We start from the raw sequence: 22,258 nt of genomic DNA, 5'->3' as shown, positions 1-22,258 counted from the left end.
TGAATACAGGAATTGGAGGTCACGTTGCAGCTATACAGGCCATTGGTTAGGCCAGTTTTGGAATATTGCATGCAATTCTGGTCTCCTTTGTATCGGAAGAATGTTATGAAACTTGAAATTGTTCAGAAAAGATTTACAAGGACGTTGCCAGGGTTAGAGGATTTGAGCTATAGGGAAAGGTTGAATATGCTGGGGCTGTTTTCCCTGGAGCATCAGAGGCTGATCTGAATAGGAAGGCTTTGGTGGGATATAGCTGGGTGCTGGCAGGTGGGACTAGATTAGGTTGGGATATCTAGTAGGCATGGACCAGTTGGACCAAAGGGTCTGTTTCTGTGCTGTACATCTCTATGACTCTAAATGCAACTCAATGCTGAGTCTCTTTGAGAGGTAGTGGTGTGGACAACTTAAGGAAACATAGGATAATGTGGTATTAATAAAGTGCCACCTAAAGCAATTACATTAATAAAGATCAAAAATCAAAAAAATGAAACAAAACAGGCATTATATCCTATAGCGTAATGTTTTAAATTATGTTAAATAAATCTTTCCCTGACTGTACCTTTTTCTTAAGGAAAGCTACTTAGTGTTACATGAAGGGGCTGCTGAACTGTCAATGTTATCAATTCAGATCTGTCCAAACCCAAACATCAATGGGATTCCTTAAAAGAGCCACACAGTCATAGATATACACAGCATGGAAACAGACCCTTCCGTCCAACTAGTCCATGCCGACCAGATATTCTACACGAATCCAGTCCCATTTTCCAGCATTAAGCCCATTTCCCACTTAACCCTTCCTATTCATATACCTTTCCAGATGCCTTTTAAAGGTTGTAATTGTACTAGCCTCCACCACTTCTTCAGGCAGCTCCTTCTATACACGCATTACCCTGTGCGTGAAAAAGTTGTCCATTAGATCCCTTTTATATTTTTCCCATCTGACTTTAAGTTTATACCCTCTAGTTTTGGTCTCATCCACCTGAGGAAAGAGATCTTGCCTATTTACCCTATCCATACCACTCATGATTCTCTTTAAGATTACCCCTTTATAACTATCGTTGAAGAGTACTGCAGTGCTAAGCATCTGTCACCTTTGCAATCTGAGATGGTTTTCGTGAAAGAAGGATTCACTGTCAGAGTATCTGTGAAGTTTGCGCAAGAACACACCAATCTAAAAAAATAGGCATTGCACATGTCCAGAAAGACATAATCATCAGAGGTTAGCATGCTGCCAGAATGTAGCTAAAATTCGATAAACCACCTGCTCCCTCCAAATCAGGTTGATTATGCAGTTACAATGGGTGTTATTTAACTGGGGTGATGAGATCGCTGTGCTGCCTCTTTCAAGGAAAAGCCTGTTGAATTAACTGCCACTCAGGTACTTAACTGAAGTGGGGCATTCCCAGGAACCAAAGGCCCTCAGGATGAAAGTACAGCCTACTTCGAACCACTGGCCAATCAGAAACTGGCATTACTCAGCAGCTCCAAGGATTGGGAGGGAAAGGCACTCAACTAAGATCCAAGAAGTGATTGACCCAGACATAAGCAAAGTGGTGGGGGGCTGGGGGTTGCACACAGAGATTTGGGGAGTCAGTACAGCAGGGGTGACCTTTGGCAGATATCTCTTCCCAATGCTGGGTTCTTCAACTAGGGACAGTAAGGTGAATACCAATGGTGGCAGAATGAGGTCCTTAAATAGTTGTTAATTTTTCACTCAAGAGCATTAACTAACAGTGGGAAGGCTGTCCATAGGTCTTTCCTTCCACGGACTTAATTTGAGTGTGAGGAAAGAAGGTCCCCACCCACCAATTTCCTCCCTGAGTAAATACCACCTACCACCTCCCCCCCACCCACCAAATTCACCTCAAGCAATGGCATTAAATTCCTTTAATTCACTTCAATTCAAGTTAAATGACATTTTTTCCACAGGTACAAAAAATTCAATAACAACGCAAGTCAGGGTGCCAGCATCAAACAATGCTCAGTCAATATTTAATTAATGGGAAATTGCCAATTAATTCAAAAGTAAAACAATAGGTTAATGAAAACATAGTCCATACCAGACAAGGAGCAAAACAAAACTGCATAATCAATGCTGAATTTTATCAATCATAATGCACTTTCCAACATTATTATTTGATTTCACAGAGCTTATCAGTTTATGGTATGAAATACTGCAAAGATTAATCCTTTACAATGCACAAATTTAAAAATTACTACTTATTTTACAATTAGATGATAATAAGCACAAACCATAAAAATTAGAAACGTAGAAATCATTTCACATGCCTGGGAGACAGTGATTATGCACTTGGTCCTTTTATCTCCAATAATTGCATTGTATACAACATGGACTAACTATATGGAAATCCTTTCTGTGAAAATAGCAAAGGCCTGATGTGAAACTTAGTTCATCAGCAAGGCATTCTTTTATTGTCCATCCATAATTGCCCAGCTTTTTGAATTGTTGCAGTCCATTTGTTGCAGGTATACCCAAGGTGATGCTGGTAAGAGTTCCAAGTATTCATGATTCAGGATCCCATGCTGGTGAACCTACAGCAATTTAGTTTCGAGTCACGACTGCATGTGGCTTGAAGGGGAATTTGCAAGCACTGTTTCCATGCAATAGTGATGCATGGAACACAAGTTGCAAGTTCCCCTTCATCTGCTGCCTTTGTCCTTTTAGGTGGTACAGATTGTGGGTATGGAGTGTGCTGTTGAAAAAATTGTAATGAGTTGTTACAATACATCTTGTATATGATACACACTGCTGTCACTATGCCACAATGGCAGATGGGCCAATCAAATGGGCTACTTTATCCTGGATGGTGCTGAGCTTCTTAAATATTTCTGGAGTCACAATCATCCATGCAAGCGGAGAATATTCCTTCACAATCCTGCCTTGCACTTTGTTGATGGCAGGTAGGCTTTGGGAAGTCAGGATGTGAGATAGTTAGTTCAGAATTCTTAACCTTAGATCTATTCTTATAGTCATAAAATTTATCTGGAACTGTATTAATATGGCCAGTCTAGTTCAGTTCATGATCAATTGTAATCCCCAAGATGTTAACAGTGGCAATTCAGTGATGGTAATGCCATTAAATGTCCAAGGGAGATGGATAGATTTTCATGGAGATGCTAATTGTTTAGGGCCTACCTGGTACAATATTTCTTTCTAGTTATCAAGCCAAACCTGAATGTTAGAGAAAGTGAGGACTGCAGATGCTGGACATCAGAGTCAAAGAGTATGGTGCTGGAAAAGCACAGCCAGTCAGGCAGCTTCATCATAAGCCTTGGTGAAGGGCTTATGCCCGAAATGTTGACTCTTCTGCTCCTCGGATACAGCCTAATCAGCTGCGCTCTTCCAGCACCACACTCTTCAAACCTGAATGTCGTCCAGACCTTGCTAAGTATAAACACAAATTACTTCAGTACTTAAAGAGTCAAAACTCAGATTGAACACTTTTTAATCATCAGCAAACATTGCCATTTCTGACCCTATGATGGAAGGAAGAAGATGGGCCAAAGATGCTACACTTGGGACTTCCTGCAGCAATGACCTGGACCTGAGATGATTGGCCCTACAGAATCACAATCATGGTCCTTTTCAGGGATTCATTTAATTAATGGTTCTCTGGCAATTTCTTTGTTCTTCAAATAACTGCTTCAGATTTAGTACAAACAGTTGTGAACCTCCTTCAGCCTTCCTATTTTAAGATTCCTGAAAGGTTTAATTTCTAATACCATTTTTGATCATCTGCTGCTTGTAGCCACTCCTGCTGTCCTAGCACGCCTCACTCATCTATCTTGTGTCTTACTCACACATCCACACAGTTCATCTGCAACCAATCTGCAACATTATTATCCAACAATGCGTAGCTTTTCAGCTCCAATCAAATTGGAGAAATATTGACACTTTCTCTTCTGGACCTCCATTTACAGTTTACTTTTAAAGTGATTTCTATTTATATATTTCAAATTTTCCCCTATCCTTTTTATGTCAGACTTCACTTGAGCCGCAAACTTTAAGTAGTCTCAGCAAAGCCCGACATGCTATACCAATTTAGTGAACTGAATTGACAGTTTTACATTTCTGTTAAAATGAAGAATTTTAGCTAATGATGAAACACTGCAAAAATAACACAGGTGATTGGTTAGGCCCATCGTACACCATTCTAATTATCTATATCATTATCATAATTTACCAGTTTTAACGGCATATCATCCAAGCTGAATGTAGAACAATGAGCATATATTTGAAGTTTTGAGGTTTTCAATGCTTACTTTAAACCTTTTTGTGGTTTCAAGAGATTTGGCAGATTTTGTGTTTTCCTTTCATTATAAATGATCATATTCAAATAAGATTCCTTTTCAACAGTTGAAACAGATGAAAATGATCTGATATGCTGTGTGATGCCTAATTTTGTTGGGTACTTTGAGAATACATGTGTAAGAAGGTGACAGTCCAATTCATAACTACCAATTGGTAATGGAATGTCTGCTACTGAGCTCAAAATCCACAAAACCTGGTCCCATTCCCACTCTCCCAGTTGGCCAGTTCTGGTTCTACCTTCTTGTAGTTTTCTTGCAGTCATGAAGTTAATAATTGATATAAATTGATAAATAATATTGGAGTTGAAATAGGCTTAGAATTGTTGTCTCTGTGCCAAGAATAAGTGTTGTAGATATGGTAACTTTTGTTTCCAGATTTATTTGAAGAAATGCTACTCACAGAGAACACACATAGGGAGCTGAGAAGAGCCTTATATTAGAGTACTCAGACGCAGAGTGATTAGCCCTAGATCTTTCCAAAATAATACTACAATACAATACTAATAATACTACGTATTTATCCTATAGCTAAATAACTATTAGATATTATTTTTCTTCAGTCAATTTTTATCCCTGGTTTACAACAATTGTCAATAGCTTCTTAAAGGATGCTGATCTAATCTCAGATCTTCAAGTTAAGCTACAGTGATATTTGATTTTTGAAAGGAGCAAGAACCTCTGTAATATATCTGCAGGATTTAACACAGAAGTGATGTTCAAAGTATATGGATGCTGTTTGCTCATAAAATTCAGTTCATAAATATTGTTGCAGTCTTCCTATTTTCTCAAAATTCCAGTTAGCATAGAATTGAGTGATTTTTCTAAAGTCTTCAAAATATACTAATTTCACTCTGCACTTACAACATTTCAAATAGTTTTTAAATCTTTTAAAATGAAAAGTTATTTTCTTTCAATTGACAGCTGTAGCTTTTCTCCACTGAAGTGTAGCAATGTTTGGCTCACTACACTGCCTCAATTTCTCTAGCTTGAGGTAATACTTGTTCACTCTCCAGATTGAATTGATTTAAGGTTGAAGATTTAAAAAAAGGTAGGTCTAATTTGGTACCAGTAATAAGGTAAAATTGTATCAGATGATTGACAACTAAGGAATTACCCGGTGCTCCCAAAATCTAACAGATTGGCTACTCATTCTTAGAAGCAATAGATTTATCAATGGATACTCATAATGTATTCTCTTACTTGATTGCCCTATGCAAGTGCATCACCTCCCACTGGACCGTATTCCATTTACCAGTGATCAACCCATTTGACCAGCCTGTTGACAACCTTCTGTAATCTAAGGTGATCCTCCTCACTATTTACCAGCCCACCAATTTTCATATCATCCACAAATTTATTAACCTAAATTCATATCTAAATCACTTATATATACCACAAAAACAAAGGGCCCAATACTTATCTCTGTGGAACCCACTGGATACAGACTTCCAGTCACAAAAACACTCTGCCACCATTGTCCTCTCCCTTCTGCCACTCAGCCAGTTCTGGACCCAATTAGGCAAATTTTCTGGTATCCCATCGGCTTTTACTTTCATTATCAGTCTCCCGTTTGCTGAAGTCCAAGTAGACCACATGAAGTGCAATATCCTCATCCAGACACCTGGTCACCTTTCCAAAATATTCCATTGAATTGGTCAGATATGATGGCCCCTTATCAAAATAATGTTGACTGCTCTTGATTAATCCCTGCTTCTCCAAGTACAGATGAATCCTGTACCTCAGAACAGCTTTCAATAGTTTTGCCATCATTGAGGTAAGACTGACTGGTCTGTAGTTTCCTGATTTATCCCTAGCTCTTTTAAATAATGGTACCACACTGGCTGTCTTCTAATTGTCTAGCACCTCTTTTGGTCAGACAGGCATTGAAAATTGCCAGAAATCCCATTATTTCCTTTCTTTCTCACTCAACAGTTTTGGACACAGTTCATCGAGCCCTGAATTTATCTGCTTTTAAGCCTGCCAGAACCAACACTCTGTCTACGCTGATTCGTTTAATTATGTCATAATACTTCTTCCTGACTTCTATATCCACATCATCCCTCTGACTAGTAAACACCAATGCAACATATTTATATAGAACCTAACTTACGTTCTCTGGGTTCACACACAAATTAATAGTGTGGTCTTGAATGTGCCTTATTTTTTTGTTAATTGTCTTTCCTCAACAACTTATCCAATGCAATCTTGCCCTTCCATCGTGTGATAACCAGATCTGCACACAGTATTTCAATTGTGGCCTTTACCATGTTTTATAAAGTTGTATCAAGACTTGCTTGCACCTATATTCTATGCCCCGCTCATGAAGTCAAGCATCCCATATGCCTTCTTTACACCCTATGCTGACACCTTTGGGACTTGTACACAAAGATCTCTTTGTTGCTCAGTACTCCCTAGGGACCCACAATTCATTGGATATGTCCTTCCCTTCTGAGACCTTCCAAAATTCAACATTTTACATTTTTATCAGCTTTAAATTCCATCTGCCTTGCTCTGCCCAATATACCAGCTGGTCAGGATCAGACTGTAGCTTGAGACCATCCTCCTTATTATCAACAAGACCCCCAGTTTTAGGGTCATTTCAAAGTTACTAACTAAACTTTCTGCATTCACATACAAGTTGTTAATGTACATAACAAATAGCTACAGACCCAACACTGGTACACAACCATCCCCATCATCACTGCATCCAAGGCTTTGGTTGAAGAGCTGGAAAGTGGGATTAGAATAATTAGGTGGTTGTTTGGACAGGCACAGTCTTTTTCTATGCTGTAACATCTATGATGGGAGTGAAGATAAACTGAATAAGTATCCTGAAATTTGTAATAAGGCTCTGAAGTGTTATTTAGACACAAATCAAAATTAATTAATGCGTACAAAGTGTAATAAATGTTGTTGCCTCTTTTAAGATTAATCTAGCCCTGTGATATGGCCTGGTAATAAGCTTGAAGTGAGCCTCTGTCCCTTTTAGAGAGGAAGTATTGCCTCAGAGAGCTGCCAGCCAATCAAATGGCAACTGTTTTGTCTCACATGCTCTACAGGGAGCAATGACCACTGCTGACGCTGCAGGCAGATTCAAGGAGAAGGAGCCTTGCAGCCTGGATTACGTCCAGGGCCTCATTAGACCCAGAAAGTGGAGGATAACCACAGGATTGACATGATGTTGGCGAAGGAGGGGTAACATGGGGTTGAAGTGGGAGTCACTGATGGGCATAGGGTACCTGAACAGTAAGCACTGGCAATCCTTGTTCGCCATGATGACCAACATTTGATGCCAGCCTTCCCTGCTATGGGAAAAATGCAATGGATTGATTCCTTCTGTGGCTGATGGGATCTAGTCCAGGATGCAGAAGAAGGCAAGGGAGGAGATTGTTGGAACCTTCACAGAAATCTTTCTATTCTCTTTAGCCACAAAGAAACTCCCACAAGATTGGAGAATAGCCAATGTGTTCCTTGTTTTAAGGACAACAAGAATAATCGAGGAATTTCTAGGCTGGTAACCCTTACATTAGTGGTAGGGAAATTATTGGACAAGATTCTGAGGGACCGGATTTACTCGCATTTGGAGAAGAATGGACATATTAGGGAACGTTTGAGAACTCTGGGTTTATACTCCATGGAATTTAGAAGGATGAGGTGGAATCTAATTGAAACACCCAGAAAACTGAATGGCCTGGACAAAGTAGATGTTGGGCAGATGTTTCCATTGATAGGAGAGACTAGAACCCGAGGGCATAGCCTTAGAGTAAAGGGAAGACGTTTTTAGAACAGAGATAAGGAGAAACTTCAGCCAGAGAGTGGTGAATATGTAGAATTCATTGCCACAGAAGGCTGTGGAGGCCAGGTCATTGAGTATATTTAAGACTGAGATAGATAGGATCTTGAGTATCAAGGGTAATGGGGAGAAAGCGGGAGAAAGGGGTTGGGAAAGTTATCAGCCATGATTGAATGGTGGAGCAGACTTGATGGGCTGAATAGCCTAATTTCTGCTCCTATGTCTTATGGTCTTATGGATAGCGTGGCTTTATGCAGGGCAGCCATACCCCACAAACTTGACTGAGTTTTTTTGAGTAAGTAACAAATATGATTGATGAGAGTCAGGCAGTATGTGTTACTTACATGGACCTTTTTTTTAAGAATCCTTATGTGTGGAAACTGTATGATATAGCAAGATATGGACCAGTTGGAATGGCAGATGGAATTTAATCTGGACAAGTACGAGGTGATTTATTTTCGGGGGTCAAATGCAACAGCAAAGTACACAATAATTGGCAGCACCCTGAGGAGCATTGAGGAATCTTGGGGTCCAAGACCATAGCTCCCTGCAAATGGTAACACAAGTGGTTGGAGTTGGAAAGAAGGTTTATGGCATGCTAGCCTTTCGCAGTTGGGGCAGAGTATAAAAGTTGGCAAGTCATGTTGCAGTTTATATAAGTTTAGTTAGCCACATTTGGAGTACTGTGTGCTGTTATGGTCATTACACCATAGGAAGGATGTGGACAGAGTGCAAAGAGATTAACTACAATGTTACCTGGATGGGAGTGTATTAGCTATTAGGAGAGGTTGGGTGAACTTGGATTTCTTTTGCTTGTGCATTTGAGGCTGAAGGGCAACCTGAAAGAAGTATATAAAATTATGAGTGGCATGAAAGTGAGGATAGTAGGAATCTGTTTCCCAGGGTGGAAATGTTGAATACCAGGAGGCATAGGTTTAAGATAAGAGGGCAAAATTTTAAAGAAAATGTATGAAGAAAGTTTTTTTTACACAGAGGGTGTTAGGTGCCAAGAATGTGCTGCCAGGGCAGGTGGTAGACGCAGAGACGATAACAATGTTTAAGGGGCACTTATACAGATGCATAAACAGGCAGAGAATAGATCATGAGCAGGGAGACGGAATTAGTTCAGAATGGCATCATGATCACCACTGACATGGTTGGCCAAAGGGCCTGTTCCTGTGCTGTACTGTACTGTTCTATACAGTATTTTTTTTACTCATTCACAAGATGAGGGTGTTGCTGGCCAGCATTTTTTGCCCACCCTTCATTGTAAGGGTATAAGGTAAGGGCAGCAGATTTTCTTCCCTTAAGGACATTAGCGAACCAGATGGGTTTTTTTTCCAATGATTGGCATTGTTTTATGGTCATCAAATGACTCTTAATTCCACATTTTTTTATGATTGTATAATTTGACATCTTTCCTGACTATCCACAGCTCCACCAATGTTTGTGTCACCTACAAACTTACTAATGAGACAACCTATGTTTTGTTCAAAATTGCTTATACATATATTACTAACAACAGAAGTCCCACTACTGATCTTTGCAGAAAGCCGTGAGTCACAGACCTTCAGTCAGAAAAATATCTTTCCACAGCCACCCTCTGAGTTCTATAACCAAGCTAATTTTAGTATCCAACTTGCAACCATATGATGTAATCTTCTGGACCAGCATGCTGTGAAGAACCTTGTTAAATGCTTTGCTCAGTGATTGGCACTGCTACCTCACAGCGCCGGGGTCCCAGGTTCGGTTCCAGCCTCGGGCGGCTGTCTGTGAGGAGTTTTCATGTTCTCTTCATGTCTGCATGGGTTTATTTCAGGTGCTCCGGTTTCCTCCCACAATCCAAAGATGTACAGTTTAGGTGAATTAGTCAGGGGTAAATGTAGAGTAACGGGAAATGGGTTTGGATAGGGTACTCTTTGGACAGTCAGTGTGGACTTGTTGGGCTGAAGGGCCTGTTTCCACACTGTAGGGATTCTAAAAGAAAAATCCCACTTTTGAATTGAAATGTAAATTAAGAACTCAAAATGCCAGTAGTGTGACTCAAAGAGATATCTTGGAGCGGGTGGCTCTGGCAGCCTGTCCAATAAAGGCAGCCCCAATGTGAGGTGGGCAGTTCACCAAGATAGGAGAATGAGAGAGCATCTCAGTGTGGAAGAAGCCTCTTACAACTTTATAAAGCTTTAATAATAGTGTGAACATGCTGTCATTGTGTCATTCTTGAACAAAGGGGTTATTATTCATTATGTTTGACTATGATGTTTGACTTTGACTACATCAAATGTAGTCAGATCATCATTATATCTTACAGGCTCTTCTACGGAGCATAAATATGCAAAGTTAAACTAGTCAAATGTTCTATTAGGGAAGAAATCTGCCTAAAATAATGAACGTGTGTTTGGAGAGAAAAATTATACTGCTATTGTCAAGCACGGAGTCACACAATATTAAAATATGCTGATCGACTTAGTGTGGACCTTATATTTGTCACAACATTATTTACTGAAACACTGATGTTTCAAAATTAACATCCTTATAAGCTACAAAAATACTAAGTTGCTTCATTTTTTGATTAGCATCTTTGGAAGCAGGAGAGTAGCTACCAGGACAATTGAGTAACTAGTTGTTTCCAGTTTGTTACTGCACACAACACAGTCATTTATATTAGGGCAAGGACACCTTTTTCACTGATCTTAGAATAAACTGTATAAGAAGTACTATTAAAACAACAAAAAAGCACTTCTGTTCCACGCACAATAGCATGAACAACAAGAAATTAATAATATTACATTTCACAGCGTGCCATCGGGTATAAAATACATTTCACTGTTAGAAATGTTCAGACTGGTGCCAAATTAATCTCCAAGGTGAAGATTCAAAAGCTACAGAAATGAGCAATCTTCTACAGGGAGGACTTTTTCATAATCTCCATCACAATAGTAGTCCTTTGCCTATCATTCTGTCAAAGTTCCTCTTACCTGAATAAGCCCAGTATGGATCCCCAGATTCTCTTCGTCTTCGTATATGAATGACATTTTCAAACTCATTCTCCTGCAGTGATCCAACATGATCTTCTGTCAGAGCTAGGAAAAGTGATTGGAAAACAAAATATAGATTATCCAACTGCAGTAGACTGAGTTTATTTTGTAAATTTTCCACATAACATACTCACAATGAGTAAAAACAATTAAGGCATTTGTGTTAAATTCATGATAGCCAGCCAGTGAAATATCAATTCAGAGCTAATCTTCATTCAGTGTAGATTATTCACAGTGAAATATTGCAAATATATACCTTCTAAATGAACCCTCAACCCAGTGTCAGTCATAACTGTCTTCTCATACATGCCTAAATAACAAACCAATTTCTTTCAACTGTAAATAGTTATCCTTAATTGATATACACTTTCTTTTATCTCTACCCATCTCAAAGTTATTCAGGACTTTTGCAGTTTTGATCTTCAAATTAATTCTGTTAATTCAGCTTATGTAACGTAAATAGGATGGAAGCAGAATCATGTATAAAAGATATGAGAAAAGACATTTAAAATACTATAATACTGTAAAATCTCTGAGAAGTAGATGTACTAAAGTATAATTTAGTCAAAGAAAAATATTAAGTAATCATGAAAACATAACACCAAATCCGAATGTATATGAATCTGGAATAAATTTTCAAAACAGAAGCAAATTAGAAAATTCATTTTCTTGGATTTGCTCAGAGCTTGCTTTGCGTTGTCAATCACAGTTACTCAACTGACAGTTCTCAGATGACATGGCAAATTGCTCAATTATCTAGAATATGCATGTTAATTACTGAATTACTCATGTTTTGAGTTTTTGTTTTCTTGTATTCTGTCATACATAGTCTGTGTCTTTTCTGAGGAAATACCACATTTGAAATTAAGATTGCCAATACTCCAGAACTGTCAATGAGACTCAAAGATTTAAAAATTAAACAGGTCCAAACAACCTCAGAGAAATATCATACAGATATATAAAAACAAATCTTTTGAATTTAACAGTTGTTAAAAAAAACATTAGAAATAGAGAAATAAAAAAACTGTTTGACAAAGGTGCAAGTTGTGTATTAAAACTTCAGGAAAACATCTGAAGAGAGTTCAGAACCTTCAAATCAGCCAATTCTGCAAACAATTAACTGTAAGAAAATATTTTCTATTAATCTGTACGTGGTCTCTTCAGACAGCAACAAGTAGTACAATGGACTAAAAATAAATAGACAGGATAACGTTTGCTACTATAATATCTAAAATATTTTGAGATCATTGCGGCATCAGTTTTGCTCCTCAGTTGGAGCTATCAAATCCCATTTCACAATGTTTTTACAATCATATGAATTTTTACTTTCTCAGGACTTGACCAATATTCTACTAAGATATTGCTTTACTTTATATAATTTTAAATACTGATATGTCTCATATTTCTAAAGTGGCTAGAATCCCCAGAAATATGCAGCTCAGTTGCAATGCAGTGAAAAAAGGAGCAGGATAATGACAATCCAATGGTGATTCCTGTTCCTCAGAATATTTCGGCCATAGCCTTTAGTGTTAGCTGTGGCTAAAAGGAGCACTTTTATTTCCAAGTCAGAGGTTTGAGGCTCACTGCAGAATTTTGAAAACAAAATCTAGGCCAAAACTCCAGTGCAGTGTTGAGAGAGTGTTGCAAGATTAGAGATGTCGTGTTTGACTGAGATTCCATCTGCCTTCTCGCGTGCATGTAATAAGAATCCATGGCATTACTTTCAAACAAAACAAGAGTGTTCTCTCCTGCGTCATGTCCAATATTTATCCCAAAAACAGATAGCTCATTTCTGTTTGAGAGTTGATAGTTTGCAGATTGGCAGTTGTTTTTCTGACATAACAGTGACAATACTTCAATTGTCTTTGAAGCACTTTGAGGCATTCAGAGGTTTCATGAAAGGTATCAGATCAATGCAAGTCTTTTTTTTGTTTTTACTCTATTCTTTCCATGAATTAGCTTTTTCCCATATCCTCGGCAAGCCTGGCATACCTGATGGCAGGAGGAACATTTTATCAATAAGGGACTCTGGGAAGAAAGGGGAAAAATGATGAAATTCAAATTAATTCCCCATATAATATGTAAGATAATGATTAAGACCAGTAGGCATTCCTTATTGGTCTTAATATTCTTGCCAGAGGGACCATCATGTACAGAGTAAGAAGTGGGTCAGTAGGGAACAGAACAAGTCAGGAAACAGATATAACCTATACTAAACATTTGGGGGATGCAGAAGTTATAGGTAAAATTCCAAAGTTTTGGAGCCTTCTTGTGGTTGCATCTAAAGGACAGCCCAGAACCAGTGATGAAGTACTGCCAACACCCACTCGTCACTGGTTGCCATTCAGAAAATGAAATGTTTATTCCTATTCTTTGTTTCTTGTCTGCCAACTAGCTCTCTTTCTACGTCAGTGCACTACCCCAATTCCAAGTACTTTAATTTTTCATGTTAATCTCTTATGTGGGAGCTTATCAATTAAGTACTGCATTTAGTTTCAGGGTCCACTGTTATAAAGGTAAATGATACAGATTGGCCAGCATTCCTTTTCCTTAACTCACAGGTGTCAACTGCAAAGTATTTGTTATAGTCAAGACCAAGTCTGAACAATGCTTTCACAGCTAACACTAAAGATTGGATGGCCATTTATCTTATCAAACTGGTAATATCGACATTGAGAGATTTACATTCTTTCCCTGGTAATTTCTAAAGTTATTTTTATACATCTCATTGTCACTACAGTATACATTTTTCTACAATGCATAGCGAGTGAATGAGTATGAACCATAGTTTGTGTGCATGGGGAGAGGGACATTATGGCTTATCACAGAGGTTAGAGGGGTTATTTGGAGGACATACTTTGGCAAGGAAACATGAAGGATCATGGGAGTGAGCGACGGCATTAGATGGCATAGATAGGGCAATGGGAGTGGATGTGGGATGAGATGCAAAGGCTGGGGGGCCCTTCTGTTCTGGTTTGATGTCCTACAACATCAAGGCAGGCATTTTAAACAGCCTGGATTAGTGGTGCTGGAAGAGCACAGCAGTTCAGGCAGCATCCAAGTAGCTTCGAAATCAACGTTTTGGACAAAAGCCCTTAATCAGGAATGAAGGGCTTTTGCCTGAAACGTCGATTTCGAAGCTACTTGGATGCTGCCTGAACTGCTGTGCTCTTCCAGCACCACTAATCCAGAATCTGGTTTCCAGCATCTGCAGTCATTGTTTTTACCGATTTTAAACAGCCTGCCTGAGACTGAACCAAAAAGTTTCCTGATGCCTACTAGCCACCTCAAGGATGAACATCTACATCTTAGACTTTTAGTAATGTTCTTTTTTCTAGATCCATTATTAACTGAAAGCTGCTTTGATGCCCTCTGTCATCTCTGATCCCCTCCCCAGCGCCAAACTCTAATTACCTGATGCCTGGCGGATGAACACCTCATCTGCCACCATGGGACCCTCCAACCACATGAGATCAATGAGGATTTCACCAGTTTCCTCATTTCCCTTCCACCCCACCTTACCCCAGATCCAACCTTCCAACTTGGCACCACCCTCATGTCCTGTCCTACCTGTCCAACTTTCATCCCATCAATGCGCTCCACCCTCCTCTCCGCCCTATTACATTTCCTCCACCTTCATCTATCTATTGCACTCTCAGCTACCTTCCACTAGCTCCACCCCCTCCTATTTATCTCTCCACCCCCTTGGCTCACAAGCCTCATTCCTGATGATGGGCTTTTGCTTGAAACATCGATTGTCTTGCTGCTTGGATGCTGCCTGACCTGCTGTATGTTTTCAGCATCAAACTCTTGACCTTGATCCCCTCTGTGCCTGATCCATCTTTTTCAGAACTCCGGACAAATCATGCTTTATTATAAATTGGAGCTCTATGCACTAATTAAATCACTAACGTTTTTCTCAACTAATTTGAACTGGAGGATGGTTTATGTGAGGAATGAACTTCCTGAGGAAGTGGTGGGTGTGGGTACAATTACAACGTTTAAAAGACATTTGAATAAGTACACGAATAGGAAAAGTTTAGAGGGATATGGGACAGGAGCAAGAAGGGAGACCAGTTTAGTTTGTAATAATATTCAGCATGGACTGAAAGGACTATTTCTGTGCTGTATGACTCTACACTATAGAATGGGAATAACTAATTTTATAATGCAGTTAATTAACAATGAATAAGGATATTCTAAAAGTGGGTTTGTGATTTTTGTGATAATTTGTGGGTTACTCATTTCAGGTCCAATTCTGAAGAAGGGCCACTAAATCTAAAACATTAACTCTGCTTCCTCTCCAAGGGTGGCACGGTGGCTTAGTGGTAAGGGCAGCATGGTGGCTCAGTGGTTAGCACTGCTGCCTTACAGTGCCAGGGACCTGGGTTTGATTCCAGCCTTGGGCAACTGTCTTAGTGGAGTTTGCACATTTTTCCCCGAATCTGTGTGGGTCTCTTCTGGGTGCTCTGGTTTCCTCCCACAATCCAAAGAAATGCAGTTTAGGTGAATTGGCCATGCTAAATTGTCTATAGTGTAGGTTATTAGTCAGGGGGTAAATATAGGGTAGGGGAATGGGTCTGGGTGGATTACTCTTCAGAGGGTCAGTGTGGACTTGTTGGGCTGAAGGGCCTGTTTCCACACTGTAAGGATTCTATGAGTTCTATGCTGCCAGACCTGCTGAGTTTTTCCATTAAGTTATATTTTCCTATCGTACACTGATTTGCCTAGCTGACTGAATCCACTGTTTCAATATCCATCTGATGATCACGAGATTAATAAGGGTGGGAAAATTGAAAAGATAAAGATCAAGACACACAATGTAAAAAAAATGCTTGTCCAAGAAAGGGAAACATCACATTGTCATGGGACATGAGATTGCCAGGAGTTGTAAAATGACTTAGAATTTGAGGAAGCTGGCGCAATATCCATTTCCAATGTCTGAATTGGTGAACAATAGAAATCTGGCATGAACCCATAGCTCCAAATTAAATTCAAACAGTCTTCCTGGCTGCCACCTCATGATGCAACAGGAAGTTCATAACCTTGATCCATACCCAACCCTGAGCTCAGCCTTCTCACTTGCAATGCTCTGCTTTCAAAACTGTATTCCATCCAGTTTCTATCGTGGCCTTGCGCACCAATCATCCTAACTTTCACAAAGCTCCAGATGCTCCCTCTGCATGTGGATTAAATTGATATTTAATCTATTTACATTATTTATTTCATTAATAATAGCTTTCATAAAGCTTCCCTTTGCCAATGGTAAGCAAGATTTTTAGAGGCCTTCTCTCTGCATTATCAATGCCTAATAATGCATATATTGTTTGACCTGCAGTAGTTCAGCAAAGATGTCACCGGCTGCCCATTCCATGAGGTTTCTGCTTTCCATGGTTCGACCTCATCACTGTAGTGTTTCCCTCCTTCTCCAACCAGAAAAAAAGTGGAGGGGTAGAGAGATGTGTTATTGCAAAACTTGTTGGAACAAGTGTAAGAAGTAAGGTTTTGGCTTGGCAGGCTTTGGAGAGCATTGGCTCAGCAGAAAGTATGGGTAAGCCCAAATAAAGTCCTTTTTAACTTTCCTTTTTAGTTTTACAGCAGTTCAGAGGGCAGTTTGGTGAGTTACATATTTTTCCTGCAAGATGTAGGTGCTCAGGGAAACTTCCAATTTCTCTAATGATTACACTTGTGGAAAGTGCACCCAGCTGTAGCCCCTGGGAGACCATGCTTGGGAGCTGGAGCTGGATGCACTCAGGATCATCTGAGATGCTGAGCGCTTCATACATCAGAGGTTTAGTGAAGTGGTCATATCTAAGGTGGAGGCAGAGTGTAGCTGGGTGACTGCCAGGAAAGGCAAAGTGAGTAGGCAGAGTGTGCAGGAATCCCCTGTGGCCATTCCCCACAAAAACAAGTATAAAATTTTAAATACCGTTGAAGGGGAATGACCGCTCAGGGAAAAGCATCAGTAGCCAGGTATGTGAAACTACGACTGGGGTCACTGGGAAAGGGTAAACATAAACTGGTACTTAGTTATAAGAGACTTGATAGTTAGGGGGTCAGATAGGAGATTCTGTGGCCGCAAATGGAAGTCCAGGATGGTGTGTTGCTTCCCAGGTGCCAGGGTCTGGGAATGTCTCAGAGTGGCTGCATAATGTTCTCGAGGGAGAGGGTGAGCAGCCAGAAGTCATTGTGCACGTTGGCACAAATGATATCAGTAGAAATAGGGATGAAGTCCTGCAGAGTGATTATAGATAGCTAGGTAGGAAGTTAAAAGACCAGGACCTTGTTGGTGATAATCTCTGGATTATTTCCAGTGCCACATGCTAGCGAGGGTAAGAACAGGAGGATATGGCAGATGAATGTATGGTGAAAGAATTGGTGCAGGGGACAGGGATTCAGATTTTTAGATCATTGGGAACTTTTCTGGGGCAGAGGTGTTTAATAGAGATGGGTTGCACCTGAACTGGAGGGGATGCAAAGTCTTGGCAGACAGGTTTGCTAGTGCTGCAAGGGAGGGAGGGGATCTTCAACAGCAGGGAGGCAAGTGCGAGGCTCAAAGGAGATACAGTAATCAAAAATAAGGTGAAGAAACAGGTTAGGTTGGAACACGAAAGGGAGCAAGGAATGCCTGTTGGATTAAATTGCACCTATTTTAATGCCAGAGGATTGACAGATAAGGCCAATGAACTCAGGGCTTGGATAGGTACATGGGACTGGGATATTATAGCCATTACAGAAACATGACTAACTCAGCATTAAGAACGGGCAGCTTAATGTGCCAGGGTATAGGTGCTTTAGGCAGTACAGAGGTAGTGGACAGAGGGGAGGGTGTGCTGCATTTTTGATTAAGGCGAATATCACAGCAGTAGACAGAGATGAAATAACTGAAGGATCATCGATGAGGCTTTATGGGTGGAGCTAAGAAATAAGAATGGGATAGTGACATTATTAGGTTGTACTATAGGTCCCCAAATAGTCAACGGGAATTAGAAGAACAAATATTGTCAGGAGATTGGGGAGACTTGCAGGAGCAAGAGGGTTGTTATAGCAAGGGATTCCAATTTTCCTAACATAGACTGGGATTGCCAGAAAGTTAAAGACTTATATGGGATGGAATTTATTGAGTGTACTTAGGAAAGTTTCCTCAAGCAGTATATAGAGGGTCCTTTTTGGGAAGGGGCAAAACACAACCTACTCTTGGGAAATAGAACAAGACAGGTGTTGAAGGTGACAGTGGGGGAGCACTTTGGAATCAGTGATGATAGCTCTATTCATTTAAAAGTAGTTATGGAGAGGGACAAAACTGGTCCGCATGTTCAATTTCTAAATTGGGACTAGGTGAATTTTGATGTAAATAAAACAGAAGTTTGCAGCGGTTTATTGAAGTAGTTTATTTGCAGGCAAAGGGACCTCTGGCAGGTGGGAGGCCTTTAAAAATGATCTAGAGTTCAAAGTCTCTATGTTCCTGTGAGCACGAAAAGTAAGGTTGGCAGGAATAGGGAACCCTGGATGACAAGAGATATTGAGGCCTTGACCAGAAAAAAGGTGTGGCTCAGGTACAGGCAGCTGGGATCAAGGGAATCCATGGGGAATACAAGAGTTTACTGAAGGAGGAAATCAGAAGGGTGAATCCAATGGGTACTTTATATTTAAGGAAAAAGAATGACTAGACAGAGAATAGGATCCATAAGGATCAAAGTTAACGTGTATGTGTAGAACTGCAGGGTGGCACTGTGGCAAGCAGTGCTGCCTAACAGTGCCAGGAACCCAGGTTCAATTTTACATTTGGCCAATGTCTGTGTGAAGTTTGCACACTCTCCCAGTGTCTGCATGGGTTTTCTCCCACAATCCAAAAATGTGCAGATTTGGTGAATTGGCTATGCTAACTTGCCCATAGTGTCAGGGATGTGTAGGTTAGGTGCATTAGTTCGGGGTAGATGTAGAGTAATAGGGTAGGGGAATGGATCTCAATGAACTACTCTTTGGAGGGTCAGTATGGACTTGTTTGGCCACATTGTCCGTTTCCGAGCTGGGAATTTGTCTTGCAAACGTTTCGTCCCCTGTCTAGGTGACATCCTCAATGCTTGGGAGCCTCCTGTGAAGTGCTTCTGTGCTGTTTCCTCCGGTATTTATACTGGCCTGTCTCTGCCGCTTCCGGTTGTCAGTTCGAGCTGTCCGCTGTAGTGGCCGGTATATTGGGTCCAGGTCGATGTGTTTGTTGATAGAGTCTGTGGATGAGTGCCATGGCGGACAGCTCAAACTGACAACCGGAAGCGGCAGAGACAGGCCACTATAAATACCGGAGGAAACAGCACAGAAGCGCTTCACAGGAGGCTCCCAAGCACTGAGGATGTCACCTAGACAGGGGACGAAACGTTCGCAAGACAATTTCCCAGCTCGGCGAACAGAAGCACAACAACGAGCACCCGAGCTACAAATCTTCTCCCAAACTTTGTCCGTTTCCATACTGGAGGGATTCTACGATTCTATGATAAAGGGGGTGAGGTTCTCAAGGAATATTTCTATTCTGTATTTACCATGGAGAAGAACATTAAGATTGGGAACTTGGGGAAGTAAGTGGTGATATTTTAGGGACAGTCCATATCACGGTAGAGGTAGAGGTGGTGTTGGATATATTAGAATGTATGAAGGTAGACAAATTTCCTGGGCCTTATCAGATCTTTTTACATCATTGTTAACCATGGGGGAGGTCCAGGAAGATAGGGTAGCAAATGTTGTGTCATTTGTCAAGAAGGACAGCAAAGAAAAGCCTGTGATCTATCGACAAATAAGTTACTTGAGAAGATTCTGAGGGATAAGATAAATGTGTATTTGGAAAGACAGGGTTTGATTAGGAGTAGTCTGCATGGCTTTGTGAGTGGGAGATCATGCCTCACAAATGTGTAAGTTTTTTGACGTGACAAGGAAGATCGATGAAGGTAGGGTTGTCGGCATACACAGTCTATATAGATTCCAGTAACCCCTTTGATAGTGTTTCACATCGTAGGCTACTCTGGAATGTTAGATCACGTGGAATCCAGGGTGAGCTGGCAAATTAGATACAAAATTGTCTTGATGATCGGAAGCAGAGGGTCATAGTGGAAGGGTGCTATTCAGATTGGAGGCCTGTAACTAATCGAGTGCTTCAGGAGTCGGTGCTGGGCCTATGACTGTTTGCTGTCTGTATCAATGATTTGAATGAGAATGTACAAGTCATGATTAGTAAGTTTGCTGATGACACTAAAATTGGCAGTATCGTGGACAGTGAGGAAGGTTATCAGAAATTGCAACAGGACCTTGATCAGCTAGGGAAGTGGGCTGAGAAATAGCAAATGGAGTTTAGTATAGATAAGCGTGAGGTCTTGCATTTTCGAAAGACAAATCAAGGTAGGAGCTTTGTGGTAAATAGTAAGGCCTTAATGAGTGCAGTGGAAAAGAGGGATTTTGGAGTTCAGGTTCACAGTTGTCTGAAAATAGAGTCACAGACAGACAGGGCAATGAAGAATGCTTTTGGTACACTGGTCTCCATCAGTCAGGGCACTGAATATAGCAGTTAATATGTTACAGTTATACAAGACGGCTCACTTGGAGTACTGTGTTTAGTTTTAGTCACCTTGTAATAGGAAAGATGTTATTACACTGGGAAGAGTGCAGAAAAAATTTACAAGGATGTTGCCTGTACTCAATGGTCCGAGTTATAGGGAGAGGTTGGACAAGCTAGGACATTTTTCTTTCGAGCATAGGAGACAGAGGTGTATAAGATCCTGAGCAGCATGGATAGGGTAAATGCACTCAGTCTTCTTCCCAGGGTTGAAGTATCGTGGACTAAAGGGCATCTGTTTAAAGTTAAAAGGGAAAGAATAAAAAGGGAACCTAAGCGGCAACTTTTTTTTACACAGTGTGGTACATATAAGGAATGAGATGCCAGCGGAGGTGGTTAAGGGGGGTACAGTAATAGTTAAAGGGCATTTGGACAAATACATGGATAGGAAAGGATTAGAAGGATATGGGCCAAATGCAGGGAAATGGGGTTAACATGGGCAGGCATTTTGGTCAGCAGGGACCAGTTTGGGCCAAAGGACCTATCTCTGTTATGTAGCATCTATGACTCTAAAAACACTGGACTTTACTTTCAGTCACACATTTAAAAAAAAACTCCTTGACTGGAAATTAAGAGTGCTCCTCCTTTAAGACCCAGATTCTGCAGCTGTTGAGGGACTGATTGAAAGCACAGAGTGCGCTGAACAATTTAAAAATGTAATATCGATTGAAACAAATAGTTGGAGTTGTGTTGCCATGGAACAAAAACAAATTCAAATACAGCTAATCAGTTTAAATTATGCCCCAGAATCCAAAATCCAATTGAATTTGAATTTGACTATTTGGGATGACATCAAACCAATGAAATGATCCAATGTTTTGGGGTATAAAATTGGACATTTTGAACAGTTAGGAGGAGAACTGCAAAGAGCACCAACAAGTACAGACTGCTAGCTGAATAGCTCTCTGAAAGGTACCTATCCAAAGAAAAGTTGTGCAGCAGAAAACCGAAGAAAAGACGACCCAAGAAAATACAGAGGAAAATCTACAAAATCTTTTCGAAAGAAAGACAAAGCTGGTTGGTTTTGAAACATGATTTTTTTCTTTTAAATCTTAATCAGGTTTTTTTAAAAACCAGACCAGTATTGTAGAGTGGGAGATAAAAGATATATTTAAGAGAAATGAGTTGTAAGTAGCTGTTGTTTTAATGTTCTCTGTTGGACTCAGATAATAAAATTATTAATTTTTACTTTAAATAACAAGAAGAGAACTGCCACCTGAACAAGGAACTCTGGATGGAAGTAGCAGCTACTGGGTCCAACAGCATATCTGGGTCCAAAATACCAGAAGCAGGTATCCTGTGTTTGCCAGAGAGTCCTACATGATGTATTTCAATATGGAGAAGGATTGGCCAGCTGGGCCAAAGAATTGTATCAATGTTGCTCACGATTAATATGGATATGTATTTCTTACTCCCTGGAGTGAGTGATTGAATTTCAAATAACCCAACTGCAAGTTTTTGTTTTTAAGAAGGAAAACAATTAGTAGATATTTT

At 40.2% G+C, this 22,258-nt stretch overlaps 1 protein-coding gene across 2 annotated transcripts in view; it reads right to left on the bottom strand.

Annotated features, from left to right (window-relative positions):
* The window catches only part of LOC140483808 (receptor-type tyrosine-protein phosphatase gamma-like), a 706,675-nt gene that overhangs the window by 624,139 nt on the left and 60,278 nt on the right, over positions 1–22,258 (bottom strand). For both annotated transcript variants that reach the window (XM_072582431.1, XM_072582432.1), the window contains one exon: positions 11,104–11,208. In XM_072582431.1, coding sequence (XP_072438532.1) covers positions 11,104–11,208 — 105 coding nt within the window. The remainder of the gene's footprint in view (positions 1–11,103; positions 11,209–22,258) is intronic.

The sequence above is a fragment of the Chiloscyllium punctatum genome, chromosome 12 (assembly GCF_047496795.1).
Source record: "Chiloscyllium punctatum isolate Juve2018m chromosome 12, sChiPun1.3, whole genome shotgun sequence".
Classification (NCBI taxonomy): Eukaryota; Metazoa; Chordata; class Chondrichthyes; order Orectolobiformes; family Hemiscylliidae; genus Chiloscyllium; species Chiloscyllium punctatum.
Note: the sequence above shows the minus strand (reverse complement) of the source record. Positions and strands in the feature narration are given on the sequence as shown.